The sequence below is a fragment of the Borostomias antarcticus genome (assembly GCF_949987555.1).
Source record: "Borostomias antarcticus genome assembly, chromosome: 14".
Lineage (NCBI taxonomy): Eukaryota > Metazoa > Chordata > Actinopteri > Stomiiformes > Stomiidae > Borostomias > Borostomias antarcticus.
In genome coordinates this window covers 2255145-2279462 of record NC_140247.1, presented here as the reverse complement: position 1 = coordinate 2279462, position 24318 = coordinate 2255145, and the positions used below count along the sequence as shown (strand labels likewise).

At 42.3% G+C, this 24318-nt stretch overlaps 2 protein-coding genes across 2 annotated transcripts; one reads left to right on the top strand and one right to left on the bottom strand.

Annotated features, from left to right (window-relative positions):
- Nucleotides 1–15486: 15486 nt before the first annotated feature.
- ctso (cathepsin O) lies at nt 15487–18917 on the top strand (the record flags this gene model as incomplete). Its single annotated transcript, XM_084449110.1, has 7 exons — nt 15487–15509; nt 16366–16381; nt 16652–16819; nt 16978–17099; nt 18171–18334; nt 18450–18542; nt 18883–18917. 7 exons carry the CDS (start codon nt 15487–15489, stop codon nt 18915–18917), a joined length of 621 nt encoding a protein of 206 aa, XP_084305236.1.
- A 104-nt stretch (nt 18918–19021) lies between these two features.
- Nucleotides 19022–23102, bottom strand: tdo2a (tryptophan 2,3-dioxygenase a). The gene is made up of 12 exons (XM_084448790.1): nt 22956–23102; nt 22659–22764; nt 22452–22542; nt 22232–22302; nt 21822–21949; nt 21474–21660; nt 21161–21268; nt 20933–21044; nt 20680–20737; nt 20507–20586; nt 20212–20302; nt 19022–20017 (listed from the first exon to the last, which is right to left on the bottom strand). Exons 1-12 carry the CDS (start codon nt 22988–22990, stop codon nt 19864–19866), a joined length of 1221 nt encoding a protein of 406 aa, XP_084304916.1. The 5' UTR covers nt 22991–23102; the 3' UTR covers nt 19022–19863.
- Between the last annotated feature and the right edge of the window lie 1216 nt (nt 23103–24318).

Below are 24318 nucleotides of genomic sequence, written 5' to 3'. Positions count from 1 at the left end.
GTGCTAATGCGGTGCCCTCTCCAGTTCCGACTGCTGTCTGTTAAGATAACGCTGCCGACAGATTTCCACCCAGTCTGTCCATTGATAAGGGGTTGCTTTTCTCTGTCTCTTTCGCCTGGAAATATAATTAAAGAAATCTTCACTCAATGATTGTTTGCTTTTTAATTGTTAGTTGTTTGGGTAGGCCTACATTTCGAGTTCGAATCCCGCTCAGGGCGTTCCTACCCCCCCCCGTTCATCACAATACTAACATAGGCCTACACTACTGTAAGTAATTGAGAGCCAGCTGACCTGTTATTTTAAAGGTCCATTGTTGGAAGGTCTACGAAACGAATGACTGTACAAGATAATGATAACAGTGTAAAATCCTTTACTGTATTTAGAGTTGCATGGAGTCCTGTATAACCGAGTGAGGTAAGTCAGTTAAGCAAATTGAACAGCTGTGTCTACTTTCTGTGACAGCTCATTTAAATCGCTGGTATAGCCTACTTATGTGTCCAGCACAACCAGCTAACGTTAGGTGGGCCTAAATGTCCACCTCTTTTAAACCATACCGATTCTGGTGAAAAAGTTGTAATTTAAGTCTCGTTTTTCTCCTGATGTCAGACATTTGAATCAATGACCTTGCCTGGTGATCTGCTATAGCCTACAATGCATCACTTGTCTCCCCGAGTTGTATAGGCTACTAGATGGCTTTTCCCCCCATTTCATTCAAGTTGTTTCAACTGTCGAGCCCTCAATCCATACTGTCTAGTATTCTACTGTAGCATTCCAAAATCAATGGCCTGCTCTGTCCAAACCTCGGCTTGGCCATTGGTATGCGTGATCTATAAGGTCATTCTGGGTAGACGTCATGTCTTTCTAGAAAGAAAACATGGCAATTATGGGTTAAGATACTAGTTTGGACTGATTTGGGAGAGTAGGCCTTCATGTTTTCTGCGCCGTCTGCAAAATTAAATTAAACTCCACGATCTAGTCACTCTAAATGAATGTAAAGGCATGCTGAAACGGGACACTTGATACTTCACCTCTTCTGGCTCTGCTCAGTCTGTTTGTGAGTTGCATTAATCTGCTTTCAATATTCAACAGAGCACCTGACAACCCTCAATGTGCTGATGGTATGATGCTATGCTATAGCCTATATGACTGACAAAAGTTTTATTTTGCTAAAACAAAGTGGTTAACATGGCTGCCCCTAAACTATTCACGCAGACCCCTCAGGTAGCCTGGGAAACACAGATACCGACCAAGGGGTTCTAATTAGCCACTTCACCCTAACTTAGCCCTAACCACCCATTTCCTAACCCAAACCTAGCCCTAACCACCCATTTCCTAACCCTAAACCTAACCACTTCACCCTAACGTAGCCCTAACCACCCATTTCCTAACCCTAAACCTAACCACTTCACCCTAACTTAGCCCTAACCACCCATTTCCTAAACCTAAATACTTCACCCTAACTTAGCCCTAACCACCCATTTCCTAACCCAAACCTAGCCGTAACCACCCATTTCCTAACCAGCAGCAGAGAAGAAACAAACTAAACAAAAAAATCATAAAAACCTTTCACCTAAATCAAACCAAAGCCACTCTTGACCGAATGCAGGCAAATCAGCATATGGCCTTTCAGAGCTGAATAACTTTGGTAGTGGCTTGGCAGGCGCTCGAAGCAGGTGGGGGAAGTTGGCAGGCTGGTTGGGGAGTGGACTATTTCAAGCCTGAGGACTGGGGATGGTACTTCCCACCCAACCCAGAACCTCATCAGCTGGCGGAGATCATCTGACGAAGCTAGGATGAAAGAACAGTAAAGAGATTCATACATTTCTTAGAAAAACACAATTAGATTGATTTTGCACAGCCCAGTTATAATTCTGTGAAATTATACCTTCTTCAATGAAAGTGCGGAAAAACACAGTAATCAGCCTTATTGTCCCTTCCGGTACGTTGTCGTCGTCATCATCCTCATCGTCAGTGTCTGTGGCCTTTGCCTCTGGCCACTTTATGGACTGCAGGACCATCTATAATAAATAGTGTGAGTACAGTGACAATACAGTCAGTAAGCTAACAGCAAGCTAACATCACTACGGTTTCTGCTTTTCATTTAACTACAATTAGTCGTCAAATTTCTGGTTTGAACAGGCGAATCCGATTTGACTCACAAAATTCTGAGTCGGGTACAGCCCTAGGTACAATGTAAGAAATGGCATAAGACATTAGGCAACCTTATTGGTTATCGTGAGGGACTAGGGGTGGGGCACGGATGTGTCCATTGACATGAAACTATCCTCAAGCGTTTTCCATCACTATTAATTCACCTCAGGAATGTCCACATCTGACTCCCTTGGGAAGAGTAGGGGCACCACATCTGGCCTGCATGAGATGAGTGGCCAGATGCCTGTCTCCTTTAGGCCCTTCCTTAACTGCTTTACTTGGCGCTTCACTCGATTAAGGACCTGTATATTTGAAGCAAGGGATAACGTATGGTCGACCAGTCAGGCCATTGTCCAATCAGAATCAAGTATTTCAGAGTAGTGTAATAAGCAAAAAAGACAGTGACAGGAATGATTCAAAAATCCCCACAATGTGTCAAAATGCAAGATAGACAACCACCGTGCCATCCACTGGGCCATCACTTCCCACAACTGGATGACAACAGCTACTGTAGTTTTCCAAATATGTATTCATAGGGCAATGATTATTCAGTACGAGTACAATACCGCATGAACGAGGAGCTGCTGGAAGACTATCAGTCTATTAGACTGAGTGGGGACTGGCAAATCCCAAGCCAGGCACAGGTCCTGAACCGACGCTGCCTCCTCTTCAGAGAGCTCTTCCTTGAGCAGCTTTAAGACAATATAAATATTAAAAGTATTATTTTAAGTAGTACAGTATATATCCAAGAACAGCAGATTTCATGCATCTTCTGTACCAGGGGTTTTCAAAGTCTGGCATTCCCTCAGAACTGATTTACAAAATGATATTTCAAAATAATAATCAATAGGACCACAAACATGTCATCAACTCAAAAGGAACAGCCCTTGCTGTTTAAAGATAGTCTACTGTATATGAACATGAGCCATCAAATCACAGCCCTTGCCTTTTAAAAGGTTTTGGTCCAGAAACCCAAGCCTGTTAACATTCTCAGACTTTAGGGAGGAACGGAGACATGTAACAATGTTCCTGCCCGTACTAAAGACCTCTCGATTAATCGTGGCCTTTGTGATTAATTGCAGAGGTAATAATTGTGATTTCGATTAATTCACTAGGGTAATGTGAGGCCATTGTAAAGCGCATTGGTTACCACTATAAATGCAATCATACTAATACTAATACTAATTATACTAATGATATTTATTTTGTTCAGTTTGAGAAATCCCCAGGATTGTTCAAAGGCATTTTCTGCACATTAAGTTTCTCTGTGCCTCCCTTGAAATACTGGCACCTGCGCGCCTCAAGCTTGAAATCCCCTGTTGTACACTCACCAGAGATCTTTTCACGATATTCCAAGTCACATCTGTGATGATATTGACTACTGCCGGGCTAAGTCCAGACAGTGTCGGACCCCCGTGAATGAAGGAATGCCCGATCATCCGCCCTGCCATCAGGTACAGATCACTCTCTAGAAGAACTGCAGCAGCAGAAGGGACACAGTGATCCCTCTCTCCTGTGAACAGGGTTGTCACTGCTGTATCATCTGAAATGACATTGTTGGGTAACAATTGTGAATCAAGTTTCGTATTAATTCATGTTTATTACATGATTTCAGATTAAGCATCAACTATGGAGACAAGCTCCCACCTGCAACTACTCCATGCCGCTGCTGCAAAACGAAAATCAAGACCATCAATGACACCCTACACCCCTACTGTCCATCCCTTTTAAATCGTTTTGTACAAACCTAGGTTGAGAGCAAACCCACTCTTGAGCTTCTCAATCATGAAGGCAAAGGTGTGTCTGTTAACACCTTTTCCTACAGCAGAATCACCTACAAAAACACTAAGCATTAAGCCTTACACTTGAATAAAGCCTCACAATGAATACAACCTGGAAAGTCTTCAAATCTGGAACATGAACTAAAGTAAAACATAGCTTTCCAGGTTTTACTTAATCTACTATCTAGGTTTTGTGCAACAGGCCCTGGAGACCTTTGATAACTTTAAAATCAGAAAGAGAAATAAAATGTACAGTAATGCCACACCTGGAATCCTGCACCTGAGTGGAGAGGCCCATTTTACGTCGTTCTCCTTGTAAAACGATATGAGGCTTCTTTCCTGCTCTTCTGCTTCATCAGACGCATCAAGTGTGAGAAACAGGGTAGGTTGTTGGGCGTTCTGCTGCAGCAGTTCTTACAGGAAGAGAGTTTTAGACTCCCGTGGGTCTGCAACAGTTTTCCATGCTAAAAAATAAAAGATCACCTCAACCCTGTCCTTCATCAACTCCACTTGTTACCTTCTCTCTCTTCTCAAAATGTACAGGTAGTAACTGACATGGCTTGCCTGTGCCTGTTGTCCATGGACTTAGTGTAGCTGGCCCTGGCGTCGATGGCCCAGGTCGATAAACTTCGTCTTCGATCCTGGGAAGACGATTTCAAAACAGACAATCAAGTGGAACAGAAATAGCAGTAGTCTCTAGGTTAAAGTAAATTCTATAATTGATGTAAATTTAAAATGCTTTTCAAATTTACCTGTCCCCACACACACTTGCATGGATAGGGAGGTGTGCTAGAGGGTATTGATCTCGGCATATGGGACATATCTGCAAGGACAAGAACGACTGTTTAAAGCACTATAAAAAAAATACACAAGTTGTTGCTCAAGATAACTTCAAATTGTTGTACAGGTGTAAAATCAAAAGAATAAATCACTTCAAGTCTAAATTCAGACGGTGAGATGAAGCCGCATTGAACTTAATTGCAGTCTGGTGCAGCAAAGCGTGACTGATGTCACAGCAGCAGATGAACTCATTCATTTCAAACAGCAAACAATTGTGCGCATGCAGACACGATGTCGATAGCACAGCAGCAGGACACGATCTAAAGTCCGTAGCGCGGCCAGGTGAACTCAATGATTTCAAACAGCTGTGCCACTGCTGTGCTGGTTTTGGAAAAGGTAAACATTGCCACATGTTTGAGTTTGGTGCGGCTCTGGCATGGTGTCTGAACTGAGTCTTACCCCACTAGGCTCCTCTAAAGCTACCTCTCCCCTCTCCGCTGCTTCATCTGCTGCTACCTCTGCCCCCTCTGCAGCAACTTCTCCACTTTGCTCCTCCAACTCCACATCTTTCTGCTCCTCCTGTTAGAAGATTATTATTTTGACTGTGTACATTGTGTACACTGTAGTTAATGACCAACACTACAGTAAGTCTTTAGAATTGATTTGCAGTGGGGCGGCTGTGGCTCAGGAGGTAGAGCGGGTTGTCCAATGACCGCAGGGTTGGCGGTTCGAATCCCGGCTCCTCCAGTCCACATGTCGAAGTGTCCTTGGGCAAGACACTGAACCCCAAATTGCTCCCAATGAGCAGGCTAGCACCTTGCATGGCAGCTGCCGCCATGTGTGTGTGAATGGGTGAATGAGAGGCCATTGTAAAGCGCTTTGGATAAGTGCAGTCCATTTACCATTTACCATGAAACACCATGAGCCATACATAAATTGAAGTGAAAAAAACCAACATGCACACTCTTACAAAATGGTGGTGCTGGGAGTAAATCCCCTTTAAGGTTTCAAATGAGAAATACTAGACTCCCGCACACACTTTTTCTCTGCTTTAATCTTTTTTTAAACAACGTTTCGGTGTTGCCACCTTCATCAGGACAGATTTTTTTACTTATTTTTTCACCATACATAAATTGAGCCAGGGAGAAAGGCAAAGAGAATTGAACACTACTCACATTTTCAGTTTCCAAACACTCAGCAGCATGATGTGCAAGCATCTGGAGCGGTATTTTGGTCCCACATGTGACGCAAGGCACCTGAGGCATCTTTGAGAATTCAACTGCATCATGGGGCAGTGGTGCTGTACTCATCTCTTCTTGAACGGGAACAATAAATAGCATGCTTTTCCCATTATTTGTCACAGATTTGAGCAGCCGACATGAGTAACCCTCAGCCTCCGTAGGAATTTCCAAAAGCTTACGACGGCCAACTCCTCCTGGTTTGTAATGAGGGTAGTAAAAGTTATTAATAATTATGATCACATTCACGGTCATCAAAACATCCACAGCTAAAAGTTAAAATGAAGGTGTTTGAACAATCCATTGGTTACAACGGAAATCGAAATGAACCGCTCCTGAAAACATCCCATTTGGTAGTCAGCTTTTAATAATAATAATTATAATAATACGCTATTATATTATTACTACTACAATAATAATAATAGGGTCTTTCACAGTCAATACAGGTTGAGGTCAAAATGGCTGGAGGTCACTTATTATACACAAATTATTCATTACCTGGAGATTTGTAAAACATCCATCTGTTCTCAATGGCTCTTAGTTTAGGAAACTCCTCCTCCAAAATTGTCACCATCTAATTATAGAAAAAATATGTCATGCATTGGGATTGGAAAACAACTGCCTCCTCATAAATCCCCCATGATCAATGGTCATCTCCTGGTGTTTGCAGTCATCCGGTAGTGACACCAGCCGTTTCCCAAGCCCAGCATGGGCCAATTCAACATCAGAAGCTGGATTGGGTGTGTGTCTGGTTGGCGCAGGCAGAACGTAAATAGTAAAATCGGTAATTTTTGGAGGAGTGGCTCGGACAGTAGTAGGGTTGGAAAATCTCCTCTTTCCCCTGCGCTGGTCTTTGCAGAACATAGAAGGGAATTGTCTAGAGTGAGAGGAAATGTTAGTGATATTAACGGAAATATACTAGGGCTGCACAATGCATCGTTTTAACATCGCCATTGTGATATGTGCATGCATGATATTCACATCACAGGACGTGCAATGTTTTCAAGTGTCAACTTTTTGCTGCTTTATACAAAACGGTACTGTAACATGCTCTGAAACAACTTTAAGTTTAATCATTCATAAATGTTGTTTTATAAGCAATTGAGTGTTAAAGGGACACTAATTCAAACTGAAGGGCACACCACTACTATAGCCTAAGTATCTAACCTATAGTTTCTGTTTTTTATTTTACACTCACAAGCTGTGTTTTAACATACTTGGGTGAATTACCTTTTTAATTCCTGTTGGACATTGTCCCTTGCCTCTCCACGGGGAGGGGCACCTGTAGTGGGCCTAGCTGGGGCACCTATAGTGGGCCTAGCAGGGGCACCTGCAGTGGGCCTAGCTGGGGCACCTATAGTGGGCCTAGCAGGGGCACCTGCAGTGGGCCTAGCTGGGGCACCTGTAGTGGGCCTAGCAGGGGCACCTGTAGTGAGCCTAGCAGGCAGGGCTGCAGCATCGTTGCCTTGGGTGGGTGGGATAAGATTTCTTCGGATTACAGACACAAGGAGTTGGGTTGCATGATCCAAGTCCTGTTAGGAAGACATTGCTCTCTGCAATTATTACCTTTGCACAACAATAACCAACAGTAGTGTCCAAATCGTTCTCATTAAAAGGTACTGTTTCCTCCAGTTGAAGTTTGCCTCTACCTGAACCCAGGCACAATCACGCACACAGACATACATCAGTGTTTGCCATGTCTCTCCTGTGATGTTTATAGCCTTTTTTGCTCTTAAATGTGATTTAATGTAATGCTCTATAAATGTTCTTAGCCATTAGACAAACATACTCCAGGAGCTTGCTCGATCGTCTCGTTGAAAGAGGTCAGGTGAGGGTAGAATTTTAACAGCTCACTTTTCTGGCCCCCGGTTAAACTGTCCCTCTGGAATATGTAGGGGTGGGACCTATGCCCACCTCTCTTGTTCTCTGTATAGCGCATTGTGTTACCTCTGTGTATGAAATGCGCAATATAAATAAAAGCTTTGATTGATTGAACGAACATCAAGCTAGCCAACGTTAAGCCCGAACAGCGCGGACTAGCTACAATGAAGCACTTCAACTAATTTTGCGTTTTATGCAAGGTTTTTTATAAATAACGTTATATAAAACGATAAAACGCAAAATTAACCATAACTGAAATCACAGTTTACAGCCTACTGCTACATCAACTCAAAACGCAAAGAATTTATCTCGACCATCTGTTAAGTTACACAGTGCGCTACGTCAGGCATTTGATGCATGGACGTCGACGACGACGGCTAACGTTAGCGTACTGACCGTAGGCCTGCAATGTTAACATATATTCACAAAGCATTGATTTCTCTCTCATTTCATTTTTAAATAATGCTACAATATAATGCATCTACTCACTTGGGGTTCGGTCGTTTCAGCTCTTCTCGCCATGACGATGAATTTGCTTGCGGTTCAAGAACGATCTGATGGTGCATCCACGTGATAACCCCAACTAACTATAGTTCCGATTTGATTATAGGGGACAGGATCACTCCGTTCGATTTTGGTCACTTGTTCAATAAAGGTCTTAAAATGAAATAAATAAAAAATAAATATACAACACATTGGTAAAAGTGTAGGACCCCCCCACACACACACACACACACACACACACCCAACCCCTTACAGCGTTTCCCCAACTACACCCTGAACATACTGCACAGTGTCCAAGAAAAGGTCTATGCCAAATGACTCAGAGGGTTGCAGAGGGTTAATATGTTCCATCAGCTGCTCCATTTGTTCTGCAGTGAGTGGGCTGTCCAGCTGTGGAACATTCACCCCAGTGTGTGTATCATCCACATAGCCACTGTCCTCCCAGTCGATCCGGGGAATGTACATCTCCTGAGAGAGTTTACAAATCACATTCATTAAGTGCGTTACAGTGTGAGCGTGATCTGAATGTTTTATAAAGTAGTTACAAATTATATTGTTCATTAATTAGAAGAATTAATTGTCTTTGGAAACAATTCATGCAATACCTCTGGATCCACAATGGAATTGTGCACTTGGCCCGCTTCCCACAGCTGATTGGGAGTGAGGTTCTGTTCAGTCCTCAATGAGTGGTTGTCCCACCCCTCCCGGAAGATCTCAAGGTTTGCCTGCAAGCGTGGCACAAACACATAGTGGCAGCAGAAGAGATCGACACTGCTGCTGAGATCCAGCTGTCCCTGCTCCTCCAAAGTGTGCAGGGTGTCATAGAACACACTGGTTACTCCTGTCCACACCGCCAGAGCCTCTCAATCCTGTTGAATATCCAGACAGCAACAGCTCTTACTACCATGATAATTAAATGCATTTCATCCTCTCATCAAACTACATACCAAGAAAAAATACTTGCCTTTGGTTGTGCACACTTTTCCCGGCAATGAAAGGGCTATGCTCTGGGCCACGCACTGACATCATCAGGCGTGCCACACCGACATTTTCCCCCCCATGATCTGCCCGGACTCTGCAAAATAATAACAATTTAAGCTCCACCCGTTCTTCGGAAGAACCACCAAGGTTATGTTTTCGCCCGTGTTTGTCTTGTCTGTCAGCAGGATTACCCAAAAACTATTTGCCCGATTTGCATGAAATTTGGTGTAGCATGGCTCACAGATGGAGCGGATCCGAATCACGGGTCAGAATTGCCAATTAAAACAGAATCCCGCCCCATTCATTGTCTATGGGGGGGTTAAAAGGCTAGAGTATATCTTCACTGAGGAAGGTCATACCAAACATGCAGTTCTAGCAACTGTGCTGACTCCCCCTAGAGACCAAATGATAATGTAATACACAAAATATGGTGTGACTACACCAAGATCTGACCTGAGTGGATATCCAAAATCCTCAACAGCTCTGTTGAAGAAAGCCAGATGGGTGTCGGACCGGTTGTTGTCTGCAGCTCCAAGGTACATGATATAGGAAAATAGAACATTATTAAAAGTACCCCTCTCTGCTTGGCACTCAGCATCAAGGGTTGGAATTGGGGGGTTAGATCACCAAATTATTCCCGAACACGGCACCGCTGGTGCTAACTGCTCCCCCAGGGGATGGGTCAAATGCAGGGAACAAATTTCCCACACTCGGGTGTGTGACAATCATTGGGACTTTAACTTTTAACTGAGGCACAGACCATCTGAGATACAGCTACATCTATGAAGAGGTTGGTGAGGGGGTTGAGAAAGGAGGGATGGATCATTGGCAAGTTAATAGGATGAATGAGAATGCGGTAGAGGATCACAATGAGAAAATCTTGTCAATTCTACTGGCAGAACAGAAGTGTGCAGGTGGTTACCTTGCGTGAATAACCATCAATCCCGCCATAGATGACTATGTTGTACCTGTTGGTAAATATATAAGAAAGCAATGCACTACAAAACACTGGCATATTCAAAATGAGCTTTCATGAGAAATATAACACAAAAAAGAACTACACTCTGGTTACCTGATCAGCTTGTGATTTGTATCGATGTGCACAAGGTACTTTGGACAGGGCACAGAGTATGTACGCCTGACGACACATCCCAGCTGTGTCATTCTGGACAGAATCCCAAGACTGTCCACACGGTGCATGGAGGCTCTGACTCTCTCCCATTGCACATGATGTCCCTGTGCCTGCAGACTCCCTTTCACTAGCCGATAGCCTACATGGGGCATCCTTGTTTTAATTTCGGCTACCATTCCATCTAGCTCTTCATCGGTACAGGTGCTGTACAATGCCCTGACTGATAGGTTGCCGTCTTGCATCCTTCTGTTGAGGGTGGCCATTCTGTTGAGGGTGGCCAATGACACCTCCAGCAAATTGGCGATGCAAGCCACAAGCAGACCAATCTCAAGGAGATGAACGACACGACCCATGTCGACCACTACCCTTGGGTGTCCACGTCCAGGTCTCCTTTCCAGCTGCATCTCCCTAGGTGGCAGTTGGTCTTGTCTGTGGATCATATTGTGCAGCACTGTCAGTGCTCCCATAAAGTCATCAGGCATTTGAATGTGCTGCGATATGGCATCTACGAAAACCATCTCCTGACTGCACACAAACTCCAAATAGTCCACATCCAGTGGAAGGTGTTGTAGCACATGTGTAAGGCGTTCCAGCAACCTCTCCATGATGTGCCGTTTTAATAATTCCTATGGAGAAATGAAAAAAGAATTGTGAGGGGCACAAGTAAACTTGGCTATATTTGACATTTTGTAGAGTGTTAGAAAGGTGTCACTCATTTTTCTCTTTGTATTTTCCAATATAAACTCAAACATTGGCTAGCTAATTTCAAGGACCAAACATGAGTTGATTTCCCTTTAGGGGGTCATCCCTACAGTATCTTCCCTGGGTCCTATGTTTACTCTACCAAAGTAGGGTCCCATGTTCCCCAGTTCCTAATTTTTGGGATAGGATTTAGAAGCCTTTTTCGGGACCGGGGAACATATGACCCTTACATACTGGGTGAACATACGTATGTGTAATTGAGGGGTCCTTTTTTGCACATTTGAACCCATTCTCGTAGTGTTTAACTCAAACCTGCTCTAGTTTGAGACGGAAATATTTCGCTGACCGCACCCTCTACAACGTTTAAACAAAGTGGAAGTTTACCAGTAGGGTAGTGCGATCGGCGAAATAGTTCCATCTCAAATGTAATTTTTCCAACAAAAAACAAACAAACTTTGCACTTTGCAATCAGCCTACATTTCACAGGACAGTAGGCTACTGAAACCAAAATTAAATCATGAGCATCCAGTCTCGGAGAAAACTACATATTTCGCGTCTAACTTGCTCAACACTGGAGCGATTTGTGGAAAATATGGTCAAACATAGCGGCAAGTCCTCTCCATAACACATAACATAATAATCTCAATTATGGCCCTGTTGCATTTAAGATTTTGGTGGACCAGCATGCTGGCTCACTGAAATGGCTGCCGCTAATAGAACAGGGACCTTATGAGCCTAATGTTATTAATCACACGTTTACCTTGCAACGGCATGTCAAACTGGCTGTGAGGGTCTATTCATTTTCAGAAGCATATAAGAATAAGAATAGTTATTTAAACCACGATTCAAACAAAATTAATGAAAGCTAAAAACTGCTGAAAATGATGAGAGTTAGGCTATGCCGTCGTCTTTTTTCAGCGCAACTAGGGAGCAAATACAATGTTTTGAAGACAACTTTTCAAAGTCAGTAAACGGGAAAATACAAATAGCGTAGGCCTCTTTTTCCCTGAGTTTGGAAGGGACCAGCGCCGTAAGAATATATCTATCCCAATGGCTAATGCCTAGACGGGGCGCCATAGCCTACAAACATATTACGGCGGCCGAAAGAATAGACTGAGCCTTCATTTTCTACTTAATCGGGGTAGTTTATTGTAGACTACTTACCCATCCAGCTTGTTGGTTCCTGTCGTGTTCCATGGCTAGCTATAAAAGCTTGAGGGCACATCAATTTCCGTCTAACGGCGGATTGCGAAACAGGTGAAGATGCTTGGGTCTAAGAGCTAGATTCTAATGATCGTCGTAGCCTTATCTAAACATTCAATTAAAGAATTAAAGCGTGCCCTACAACTGAATTGCTTTTGACACAGTTTAATAGAGTACAGTAGCCTAATGCTCACGCCCTATCTCGCATATAGCCTACAACCCTATTTCAATTAGGCTAAGACAATTACAATTATCAAGAGTACATTCCTGTAGATTTCACCATACCCTTACATTAATTTAGAGTGACTAGAAGTGTAATTTCATTTTGCAGGCTATTCCATGCAGATGGTGCCGCAAACATGATGGCCTACTTGACCAGCTCAACCCACACTGTCAGAACTCATAAGCATAGTATGTGGAAACAAAGTGAAACCATAACCCATAAGGTTTTCACATGTTCTAGTTCCCGCTGGCCACCTGTTCCCCCTGGCCACCTTATTCTATGCTTTTTCTAAAACATAGAATAATAATGCTTGTTTTCTTTATTCCACTTAGAAAAAACCTTGGTGTCATATAGGCTATAGCGTAGCATCATACCATCAGCACATTGAGGGTTGTCAGGTGCTCTGTTGAATATTGAAAGCGGGTTAATGCAACTCACAAACAGACTGAGCAGAGCCAGGAGAGGTGAAGTATCAAGTGTCCCGTTTCAGCATGCCTTTACATTCATTTAGGGTGACTAGATCGTGGAGTTTAATTTAATTTTGCAGACGGCGCAGAAAACATGAAGGCCTACTCTCCCAAATCAGTCCAAACTAGTATCTTAACCCATAATTGCCATGTTTTCTTTCTAGAAAGACATGACGTCTACCCAGAATGACCTTATAGATCACGCATACCAATGGCCAAGCCGAGGTTTGGACAGAGCAGGCCATTGATTTTGGAATGCTACAGTAGAATACTAGACAGTATGGATTGAGGGCTCGACCGTTGAAACAACTTGAATGAAATGGGGGAAAAAGCCATCTAGTAGCCTATACAACTCGGGGAGACAAGTGATGCATTGTAGGCTATAGCAGATCACCAGGCAAGGCCATTGATTCAAATGTCTGACATCAGGAGAAAAACGAGACTTAAATTACAACTTTTTCCCCAGAATCGGTATGGTTTAAAAGAGGTGGACATTTAGGCCCACCTAACGTTAGCTGGTTGTGCTGGACACATAAGTAGGCTATACCAGCGATTTAAATGAGCTGTCACAGAAAGTAGACACAGCTGTTCAATTTGCTTGACTGACTTACCTCACTAGGTTATACAGGACTCCATGCAACTCTAATTACAGTAAAGGATTTACACTGTAATCATTATCTTGTATAGTCATTCGTTTCGTAGACCTTCCAACAATGGACCTTTAAAATAACAGGTCAGCTGGCTCTCAATTAGTAGCCTACTTACAGTAGTGTAGGCCTATGTTAAAGTAGCCTGTTGTCAATGCATATGGTAGGCTAGTAATCAGCAAATGTAGGCCTACCCAAACAACTAACAATTAAAAAGCAAACAATCATTGAGTGAAGATTTCTTTAATTATATTTCCAGGCGAAAAGAGACAGAGAAAAACAACCCCTTATCAATGGACAGACTGGGTGGAAATCTGTCGGCAGCGTTATCTTAACACTGAAAATATGTGGTACTTTGGAAATGGGAAATGGACTGCACATATAGCCTATAGCGCTTTCCTACCTGCACAAAGAGCTTTATAATTGCCTCTCCTTCACCAATTCACACATGCACTCACAGCGCAATGGCAGCCAGCCATGCAAGGTGCTAGCCTGCTCATTGGGAGCAATTTGGGGTTCAGTGTCTTGTCTTGCCCAAGGACACATTGGCACGTGAACAGAAGGAGCTGGGATTCAAACCATTGACCAAACCACTGACTATATGATCATTAGTTAACCTGCTCTACCTCTGAGCCAGTATTTTATGGTACATTGAGCTAAACTTTGGGGAACTTTGAGGTGCTTTGGGGTATTTTGTGATACTTTGTGGCATTTTAGGGTATACTTTGGGGTATTTTATGGTACTTTGGGGTACTTTGGGATATATTGCTGTAGCCATTGCCAGTGGTCACTTATCGGATTAGCGCTGCATCTCCTGTGATTCACTCACCAACATAACAATATGCTAATGCAGCACATGCCAACTTGCACCTTATAGAGCGCAACTGTGACCGCCCACTTTTGTTTTTACTTCGGTTCAGGAAGTTAATTTCGCTACATTCTCTCCACTGGAGTTGGGCCGCATTTCACATTTACGATGTACCTTGGCGATCTACGGCGCTTCTTAAGGTATACAGTACCTTGGCGAAGGGACAGTTTTTCCTACAAGTGTTTCTCAGACTATCCCTTAGTGGGTGTCTTAAGATACATTCTAAGGTACTTCGTAAGGTACATCGTTAGTGGAGCTGTCCCTTGTTGATTACGTTTTCAAGCGTTCTCATAATCATTTTGATTTTACCCCAATCTAATATTAACAAAAAGGAAGCTATGCCTACTAAAGCTCTTCTGCTAATCTTTTTAAGAGTCAAGGCGAGACCTCGTGATAGTTCCAACTACAAAAAGTTACAGAGCGCAGTCGCTGAGTGCTGAGGCGCATAGTGTGTAAAAATTGCCAACGCTCTGCTGCAGTGCTCTAAATCTTCTCTGGCATTAACATCAGCACAAACACTGTGCGCCAGGAGCTTAATGGCATGGGTTTCCATGGCCGAGCAGCTGCATGCAAGTCACCAAGTGCAATGGCAAGCGTCGGATGGAGTGGTGTAAAGCGCACCGCCATTGGACTCTGGAGCAATGGAAACGTGTTCTGTGGAGTGACAAATCATGCTTCTCTATCTGGCAGTCTGATGGACGAGTCTGGGTTTGGCGAATGCCAGGAGAACGTTACCTGCCTGACTGCATTGTGACAACTTTTAAGTTTGGTGGAGGAGGGATAATGGTCTGGGGTTGTTTTTCTGAGGTTGGCCTAGGCCCCTTAGTTCCAGTGAAGGTAAATGTTTCCTCTTACCAAGACGTTTTGGACAATTCTATGCTTCCAACTTTGTGGGAGCAGTTTGGGGAAGGGCCTTTTCTGTTCCAGCATGACTGTGCCCCAGTGCACAAAGTAAGGCCCATAAATGCATGGTTGGGTGAGGCTGGTGTGGAAGAACTTGACTGGCCCGCACAGAGCCCTGACCTCAACCCCATCAAACACCTTTGAAATGAACTAGGATGGAGATCGCGAGCTAGGCCCTCTCGTCCAATATCAGTGTCTGACCTCACAAATTCTCTTCTGGATGGGCTTAAATTCCCACAGATACACCCCAAAATCTTATAGAAAGCCTTCCCAGAAGAGTGGAAGCTGTTATGGCTGTAAAGGGGGGACCAACTTTATATGAATGCCTATGAATTTAGAATGGGATGTCATAAAAGCTCCTGTAGGTGTAATGTAATGTAATGTAGTGGCCCAATACTTTTGTCCAAATAGTGTACAAACATACATACATACATACATACATACATACATGCATGCATGCATGCATGCATGCATGCATGCATACATACATACATACATGCATACATACATACATACATACATACATACATACATACATACATACATACATACATACATACATGCATACAAATGTGCATACATACAACATACCTGTACATACATGGGTCAATGACGTAAAGGTGTCCCATGCCATTCAGTACAATGCTGACTGCCCCCTCCCCAAAAATTCTTTTTTTTCATAATCACAAGTTTCTATATCCATGCATAGACTGGCAGAAATACAACCACCCGGAAAAAATGACTATTTTATTTTTAATGACGTGAGAAGAGAGGAAAGATCTGCACACTGATATCTCCCGGTTCACTTTATTGAAAGCATGCATGTACTGTATTTTCAATAAAGTGAACCAGGAGATATCAGTGTGCGGATCTCTCCTCTCTTCTCCCGTATGTACTCATCCAGCACCTGGCCTACTAAGGTTGGATGTGCGCACAGCTCTTTTGCCTTTTGTCTATTTTATTTTGAATACCACATTTTTTGAAAAAACACTCACTGTTGCACTGAATGACATATACAGTATGTCATTGACCCACATACTGTGCATACATATGCCCAAGGGGGGGCAAGGTATGGTGCGAGGTATACCCTGCCATACCAAAACGACAGTTTTATATGGAAAATGTTTTATATGGAAAAAATTAACTGTATGGCTCCAAGGTTTTTAGTGTTATACTGTATTGTCTTGCAGTGTGGAAGTTGCTGGGCGTTCAGTGTCGTTGGGGCCGTCCAGTCTGTCCATGCCATCACAGGCCATCCACTGCAACAGCTTAGTGTACAGCAAGTCATTGACTGTTCCTACAGGAACCACGGCTGCAATGGAGGCTCTACCACCAGGGCCCTGGCCTGGCTGAAGCAGGTCTGTTAAACCCTCTTTGGCTTTTTCTATCCCAACAGTGTATTTCATTCACTGGTCATTTTGCATAGACGGAAATACAAGTGATGGACATCATTTTAGAGGTTGAGTCAACTCACGTCTGGGTATTAAAATACATTTGGTCTGTTATTGCCTTTCAGACCAGATTGAAATTGGTGCAGGGGTCAGAATACACATACAAAGCTCAGACTGGAATGTGCCATTTTTTCTCCCAGTCACATGATGGTGTGACTGTAAAAGACTTTGCCGCATATGATTTCAAGTACGTAGGAACATTTCAGCATATTTATGTTAAGTGGCTACAGCTAAACATTAACATTCTTGACTGGGCTTCAAATAGATTGAGATAAATAGGGCAGGGCTTTGGGGCCAAACCTTCCTGTTTACTAAGTCAACATACGATAGGGCATAGATGGCTCAATAACACAGAGGTCAATAGCTCTTGTTTGCTATGCACATGTTACTACCCACCATCTCTTCATATGACGTAGTTTGTTTCCCAATATAATCTTTCTGGATATCTGTTGAAAAGCTTCAATGATTCCTGTTACATGTTGAAACTAAAATATGATGCATACAGTATACTGTATGCAGCGATGGTGATCCCACCGAAAAGGTTTTGGCGAGAGATAATTCTAGAAGTTTTTCCTCACAAGGTCACCCTGGGATATCACGGACACAATAAACATGTCCCTTTACTACATTCTTCAGCATCTGGAACACGCAGGCACCTATGCCAGGATCCTGTTTGTGGATTTCAGCTCTGCTTTCAACACCATCTCCCCACTCACTGGAGTACAAGCTTTCCCAGCACGTGCCCAAATCTACCTGCAGGTGGATCACCGACTTCCTGTTCTTTGGTTGACCGAGAAATTTGGTCAACCAAAGGAAATTATGGTACTTTTCTACACCTCCATCATTGAGTCCATCCCCACTCCTCCATCACCATCTGGTAGTCCTATAGCCAAGGACAGGGAAAAATGTCGTGCTGATGATGCATGTCGTGCTGAAGTTGATCGCCTGCAACCTGCCCTCCCTTCTGGTCCAATTCCAGGACCCTGAAGCGGGCCAAGAAGATTGCCGACCCCTCCTACCCTGGCCATAACCTCTTCATGCCCCTCCCGTCAGGCAGGAGGCTGGGGTCCATCAGGACCACGTCTGCACACCACAGACAGCTTCTTCCCCACGGCCATCAGCCTCTTCAACAAGGCTTATGTCCCCCTCTGCCCCCCCCCCTTAAAAAAGCATTCATATAACCAAATTACACATGGTAATAGTATGTGAATAATACAAATAGCTAAAAGTCAGATAATAAAATGTGTCTTGTCACCAGTGGCCAGGAGGAGGCAATGAAGATCAGGCTTGTGGAGTGGGGACCCCTGGTCGTGACAGTGGATGCCATCAGCTGGCAGGACTACATGGGTGGTATCATTCAGCACCACTGCTCCAGCCACCAGGCCAATCACGCCGTGCTGATCGTTGGTTATGATACTAGGGGTACTACACAGTACACACCTACACAAAGACATACAAAATAATATGTTTTGGTGCAGAGGTACACCCACCCATGACTGTCCGTTTTAGGTGACCTGATCTGGCCTGTTTGTTTTAGGTGATATTCCATACTGGATAGCGCAGAACACATGGGGAACATCGTGGGGTAATGAAGGTTATGTTTACATAAAAATTGGAGGCAATGTTTGTGGTGAGTTTGAACTCACGTAGGCCTACTCTCATGCCAAGTGTTGTTTTGGTCTTGAAGCTAAGGGTGGACATAATATTGAGTTATTTTCATGCTCATCATCTGTTTCAAAGAGTCTAAGGTGCACCTGTTTGAAAATTGGCAGTGCACACAGTATGTTTATTTTGTATTTTTTTTAATACACACACTAGATATAGTATCCACTAATGTAAGATCGCCTACTACTGTTGATATCTGTTTTATTTAATTTTGGCTGGTAAAATTGAAAGGAAAACTGTTGCTTTATTTGTCAAAAGTTTTAATTTACAAATTGTGCTCATCCCTGTTCTTATTCCTCTTCTAGGTGTTGCAGATTGTGTGGCTGGAGTCTTTCTGTGACCAGTGAGGACAAATTGCACAGGTAGCTAGTAGCTACTGAAGAAATTCAGGAATTTATAACTGCCAAAGTCAATCAAATCAAAAACATTTTCTGAAAACAATGCTCAAGGCTCAATGTATCTTTATTAAAACATGCACACATTATTATTATACTGGACCAATAACATATCTTTATGATCAGGTGTGTGTGCTGTTGAACATATTTTTGTCAATACATTTAAGTCAATGAAATGAAAAGTTCTTGCACACTGTCTACTTCACTTGCAGATAAACTTAATAGGACATTTCGGTGTGCAGACCTTTTTCAGGTGAACTGACCCTGAATAAAACTTTATGAAAACAAAGCTCAAAGCAATTAAAATGTATGGAATTTATTAAAACATACTCACGTGCATGCACATTGTGTGCTGTTGAACATAAAGTCTGACAATTAAATCACATAAAAACACCCATTGCACTCACAGAATTATAATATAATAATATAATATAATAATATTACAAAAACATGGTACAGTAGGTTACTAGTCTACAATAAAATAAGTGAAGGACCAGTGTTTATCATCACGATTATTATGTATTTACAGATATTACTTAATTCCCTACATAAATATGGTAGAAAATGCTATTAACATTATAGGCTACAACACTTTTAATTGTATAAACAATATGTACATATTTCACCCATTTTGGTTTTGATGGTCCAGTATGATGGCATTGATGAGACACAGAACAGCACCCATGCCACTAAAGCTTTAGGCGACATCTCAATAGTCTACAGTGGCCTCCTTTTCTTCACTGGCACTAAAAAGTTGACAGATTGTATAGCACAATTGACAGGTGCTGTATAATAATGCATCTGCCATAGTGCTTTCCCCCGAACAGTACCTGAGTTCTCAGAATAGCAAAATGATGGAGAGGAATCCAGACAGACAATTTGAAATGCCCACTAGTCTGAGTCCTCACTACTGCAGTAGGAGCTGTCACAGTACTCGGCTGTGTAGAGGAATGTGTGCACATTGGGGTTCAGCTTGGGCACCCAATGGCGAGGCACCAGGAATGTAGCCAGGTTGAACAGATCCACAAACACTTTGTAGCGGTCACTTGTACAAAAAAAGACACCTCAATTGAGTCAAACATTATAAATCAACAGGTGACTCTACATTAGTAGAACTGTTACTGTAAAGTGCTTAGATACCATCAACAACCACCATCATGACAATAGAAGTGAACTGCAGTGAAACACTGCAACACTGTCAGTGTGATAAATCATTACAATACACAGGAAATAACATACCTGACTGTAGAGCGCAAGTAGTGGTAGCCAGATGATCCTCCAGTGCCTGCTTTGCTGCCAATCATCCTGTGCACCATGCACACATGGTTATCTGGGACACAGGGACAAATATGAAACATGTTGTTACAACATTTTCAGGTCAGTGGTTGACCTGCAAAAGCTGTAATTCTCTTGAGCCTTTCGGAAGAAAGTGCAGTCTCTAGCAAGACATATTGGTGAAATATTTGTGTGAGGGAGATTTAGGGACATTAACGGATTGGTTCCAGTTCAGTATGTCATGACTGCATAAGCTTACATCTCCATTTTGTCATGAGGGTGTCAATGTCCATCAGGGAGGTGAGGAGCTGGAAAGGCACCTGGAACCTGGGCTCCTCTCTGAAAGAAAGGTCTAAAATATTAAAGAACAATTACACTTGTGGCTACTGTATAACATAAGATGAATGGAACTGGAAGACCTTCTTACTGTACCTGTAGAAGTAGATCATCAGAGCTCCTTGTAGAGCTTTGTAAGAGAGCCGTCTCTCACCTGGTCAAACACAAAGGACAGACTGTGACTTTTTTTTATTAGATGTGTTTACTTTTTATCTCTGTAATCTCAAACCTATATTGATTAGGTTTCTTAGTAACAGGTGACCAGCGGAGATAGCACTGCAGCAGATTTCTTCAGGTCAGTGATTATAAGTGTGTAGTGCATGTATATCCCAGATATGAACGTACTCACCTTTGCTCAAAAGGTGCTCATGTCGTTTCTCGTCGAACAGTGAAGTGAACATCTCTTTCTGCTTAGTCAGCTCAGCCATTATCTCCTCCTTGTCCTCAGAATCTTCCATTAACTGTCACATATAGATATTAAGTACAGCACATATGACCTAATTCAATCCATTATGGTACAATCAAAGGTACATTCCTGTATTGGGTAGCTTTTGATACAGTATCAGTCAGACCATACCTCAATTTTCTCTTTTTCCTGTCTTAGCCCATCAAAAATATTGATTTCCAACTTATTCCAAAAGTTGAAGCCTTTCTCTTCAAGACCAGGGGTTCTCTCCAGCCATTGCTGGATAAGACAACACATATCATTACCTCTGTCCAGCAGACACTCACACAAACATCTGTGTTGTGATTGTGAATATCGTGTTAAACAACCAGCACAATTGTACAACCACAAAGGGTACCATGTGTGATTTTAAATAGACTTCATGTATTACATAAGTGTGAGATGGCATTGACATTAATCTATGTTAGCATGTCTGCTCACGCACCTCCACTAGTTTCAGAAGAGCAGGCTCCTTCTCTGAGCAAAGCAGCATCTCGTTCTCATGGCCTTTGAAGTTGTCCCTGTAATGGCGTCTGTTGTAAGGGACCCTCAGGTTTTCTGGGACCCCAATCTTGTTCTCCAACAGTCGGAATTGAAGACTCTGAAAGCCGGAGGCAGGGGTCAGGTACTCCCTACGCACACAAACACACACACACACACACACCCACGTGAACACACATCAATACAAACAGCAATGAGAGCACAATTGTAAAGTGGGTCACTTTTTTTTTTAATAAGGTTAAAGATTTATGATTTTAAGGTAAAGGTAATCAAAGGTTGTCTATTTGCTGACCTGAAGTCAAAAAAATCCAAGGCCGTCATTGTCTCTAAGACTGAAAACTGGTCCACCAGCAGTTTGAAGATCATAACAATCCTGTGTATACGCGTGTTGACTTTCAACATGTTGCGTTCATCACGGACCTGGAACATTACCATAAAGAAGTAGGTCAGGAATCCTTACAGCAGAACTATAACCTATAAGCCTGCTTTGTTTTTAAAAGTACACTGTTACCCAACATTGTGGCTTCAGTTTCAACATTATGATATCAGTTTATTTGTGTATGGATCAACTTCTTATCTTGTTAAATTGCACAATTCTCCATTTTAGACTGAGCAAATAAACACGGTAGATGTTCACGGTAATCAATATGAGTAATTCGTATTTCTCAGAAATGTTATTCGTAAATACATGAAATTACTCACATGTCCACTGATGAAAATCTCTCGCACTGAATCAAGCTCCCAAAGAATCTGCTTGAACCAGAGTTCATATGCTGAAATACACAGGTACCTTATGTTCATATTCATGCCATACATGTTTGCAATACAATGCAATGAAGCAGGTTAACTTCGCATTATGACCATTGAACATTTTTTCCAAACATTTTAAATGTTTGACCATGAACATGCTTTTTTTTATTACCTTGATGGGTGACAATGAAAAGATGTTCATCGTGTATCTTGTTGCCTTTCAGTTCACTCTGAAGAACCTGAGCTGTCATAACCTTGTCCAGCTGCAAATCACCAAAAGAACATTTACAGCTGCCATTCAATCCTGCTTGCACATTTGACTGATGAGATAGATACTGATGAGAATGAAGGGTTATGGACTTAGATGAAGGTTGTGTACCTGGAGGTAGTCACCATAGATGATGCCGCCTTTGCTGGCTTTGTTGACACCTGCCTGAGAGGCATCATGTTCATCGTCCTTCCGAGGAGGGTTGCTTTTGAACAACCTGGGATAAGAACAGACATTTTCCATGGTTCACACAAGTGTTTTTCTAAAACGGTTGCCTTAAACCATGATCATTAATAACGACAATGATTTGGAGTCACAAATCCAATCACGTGGTATTTGAAATTATTTGATTTTAGATAGCAGAAATTTGATAGAAATTGAAAATGCATATTAGGATTAATGACTTACAAGTGCCTCTTCTCAAAATATGGACATCCACTCATGACTATCCAAATGATCCACAGCAATGATAAGATGATCCTAGCCCTTGAATTTACTAAAAGTCTCTCAAAGGCTATTCAAGCATATAAAGGCTCACCGCGTCCAATCACACAAGACATATTTCAACATCCGGCCCGCCTCCCATGTGCAAGAACCAAATAAGTCTCTGTTTACCTTTAGTTAACTAGATGTTTTATTTGAAGAAAAAAAGTAGCTATTTCAAATTTACATGAAGACAAAAAGTTTAATCTCACTCAAGTTTGCATCTCAGAGGGAAATAGTATGATATGTTATGTTACTAGATTATCCAGTGTAGCTCTATACTGTAATATGTTGTAAAACAGACCCATAAGAATTCTAGCATTTGAACATACTTTTACAGTAAATTTAGTATGTTCTCATTATTATGCAACTTTAAAGGAGGGCATAATTTAGTGCCATAGTGATACAGTTACTATACACGCTGTATATATTATACTATTGTGTATTGTAATGTCATCATGCTCTTTTGCGACCTGGATAAACCTAATGTACACTAATATAAGCCAGCTAGTATTGATCTTTGAATGTTTGCAGTTTGGTTAATATGTAATGTCTTCCCGCAATTCTGCATTTCAGTTTTTTTTTTTCTTAGAGCAAAGTTGACAACCTTGACACTGTTGTACCTTTGAACCACTCACGTGTGAGCTCCATATCTCCATATTTTCTGTTGATACTTTCTTTAGGTTTGATGGTGTATGCCATGTGTCATAAGATTTTCCCTTCTTACCCACTGAGCAAAGACACGTCTAGAAGATGTCTTTTAGACGTCTTTTTTGTCTTTTTCGGACGTCCAAAGACATCCAATTAGGAGCCAGAATGAAAGTTTATTTTAGACGTTCAGATTTTGAACCCGTTCTGCACGTCCACAGACGTCTTAGAGGGGTCCAAGCCAGACGTTTGAATATTGAGGGGTCCAGCAGACGTACAAATGGGGTTCTGGACCGACGGACGTTATTAAGACATGATCTGAACGTCTCCCTGACGTTGCGTGTTTGCTGGGTACTGTACCTGTAGAGGGTGACAAAGTTAAAAGCATGTGATGACACACACACACACACACACCACAATACCATGGCAATAAAGTGATCTAAATCTGAATGATTTTAACCTGGGCCTTGTTGTGGAAAACTTAGTTGTAGGAATACCAAGCAAATAAACACACCGTCCTCAGGATTGAATTTGAAGATTTAATTCGTTCGAGCTCGAAGGGTGAATTCAGATACAGAGAAACAAGGCAACCAAGTAGCTCAGCAATAATGCACAAATGAATCAGTTCACACGCTCCCTT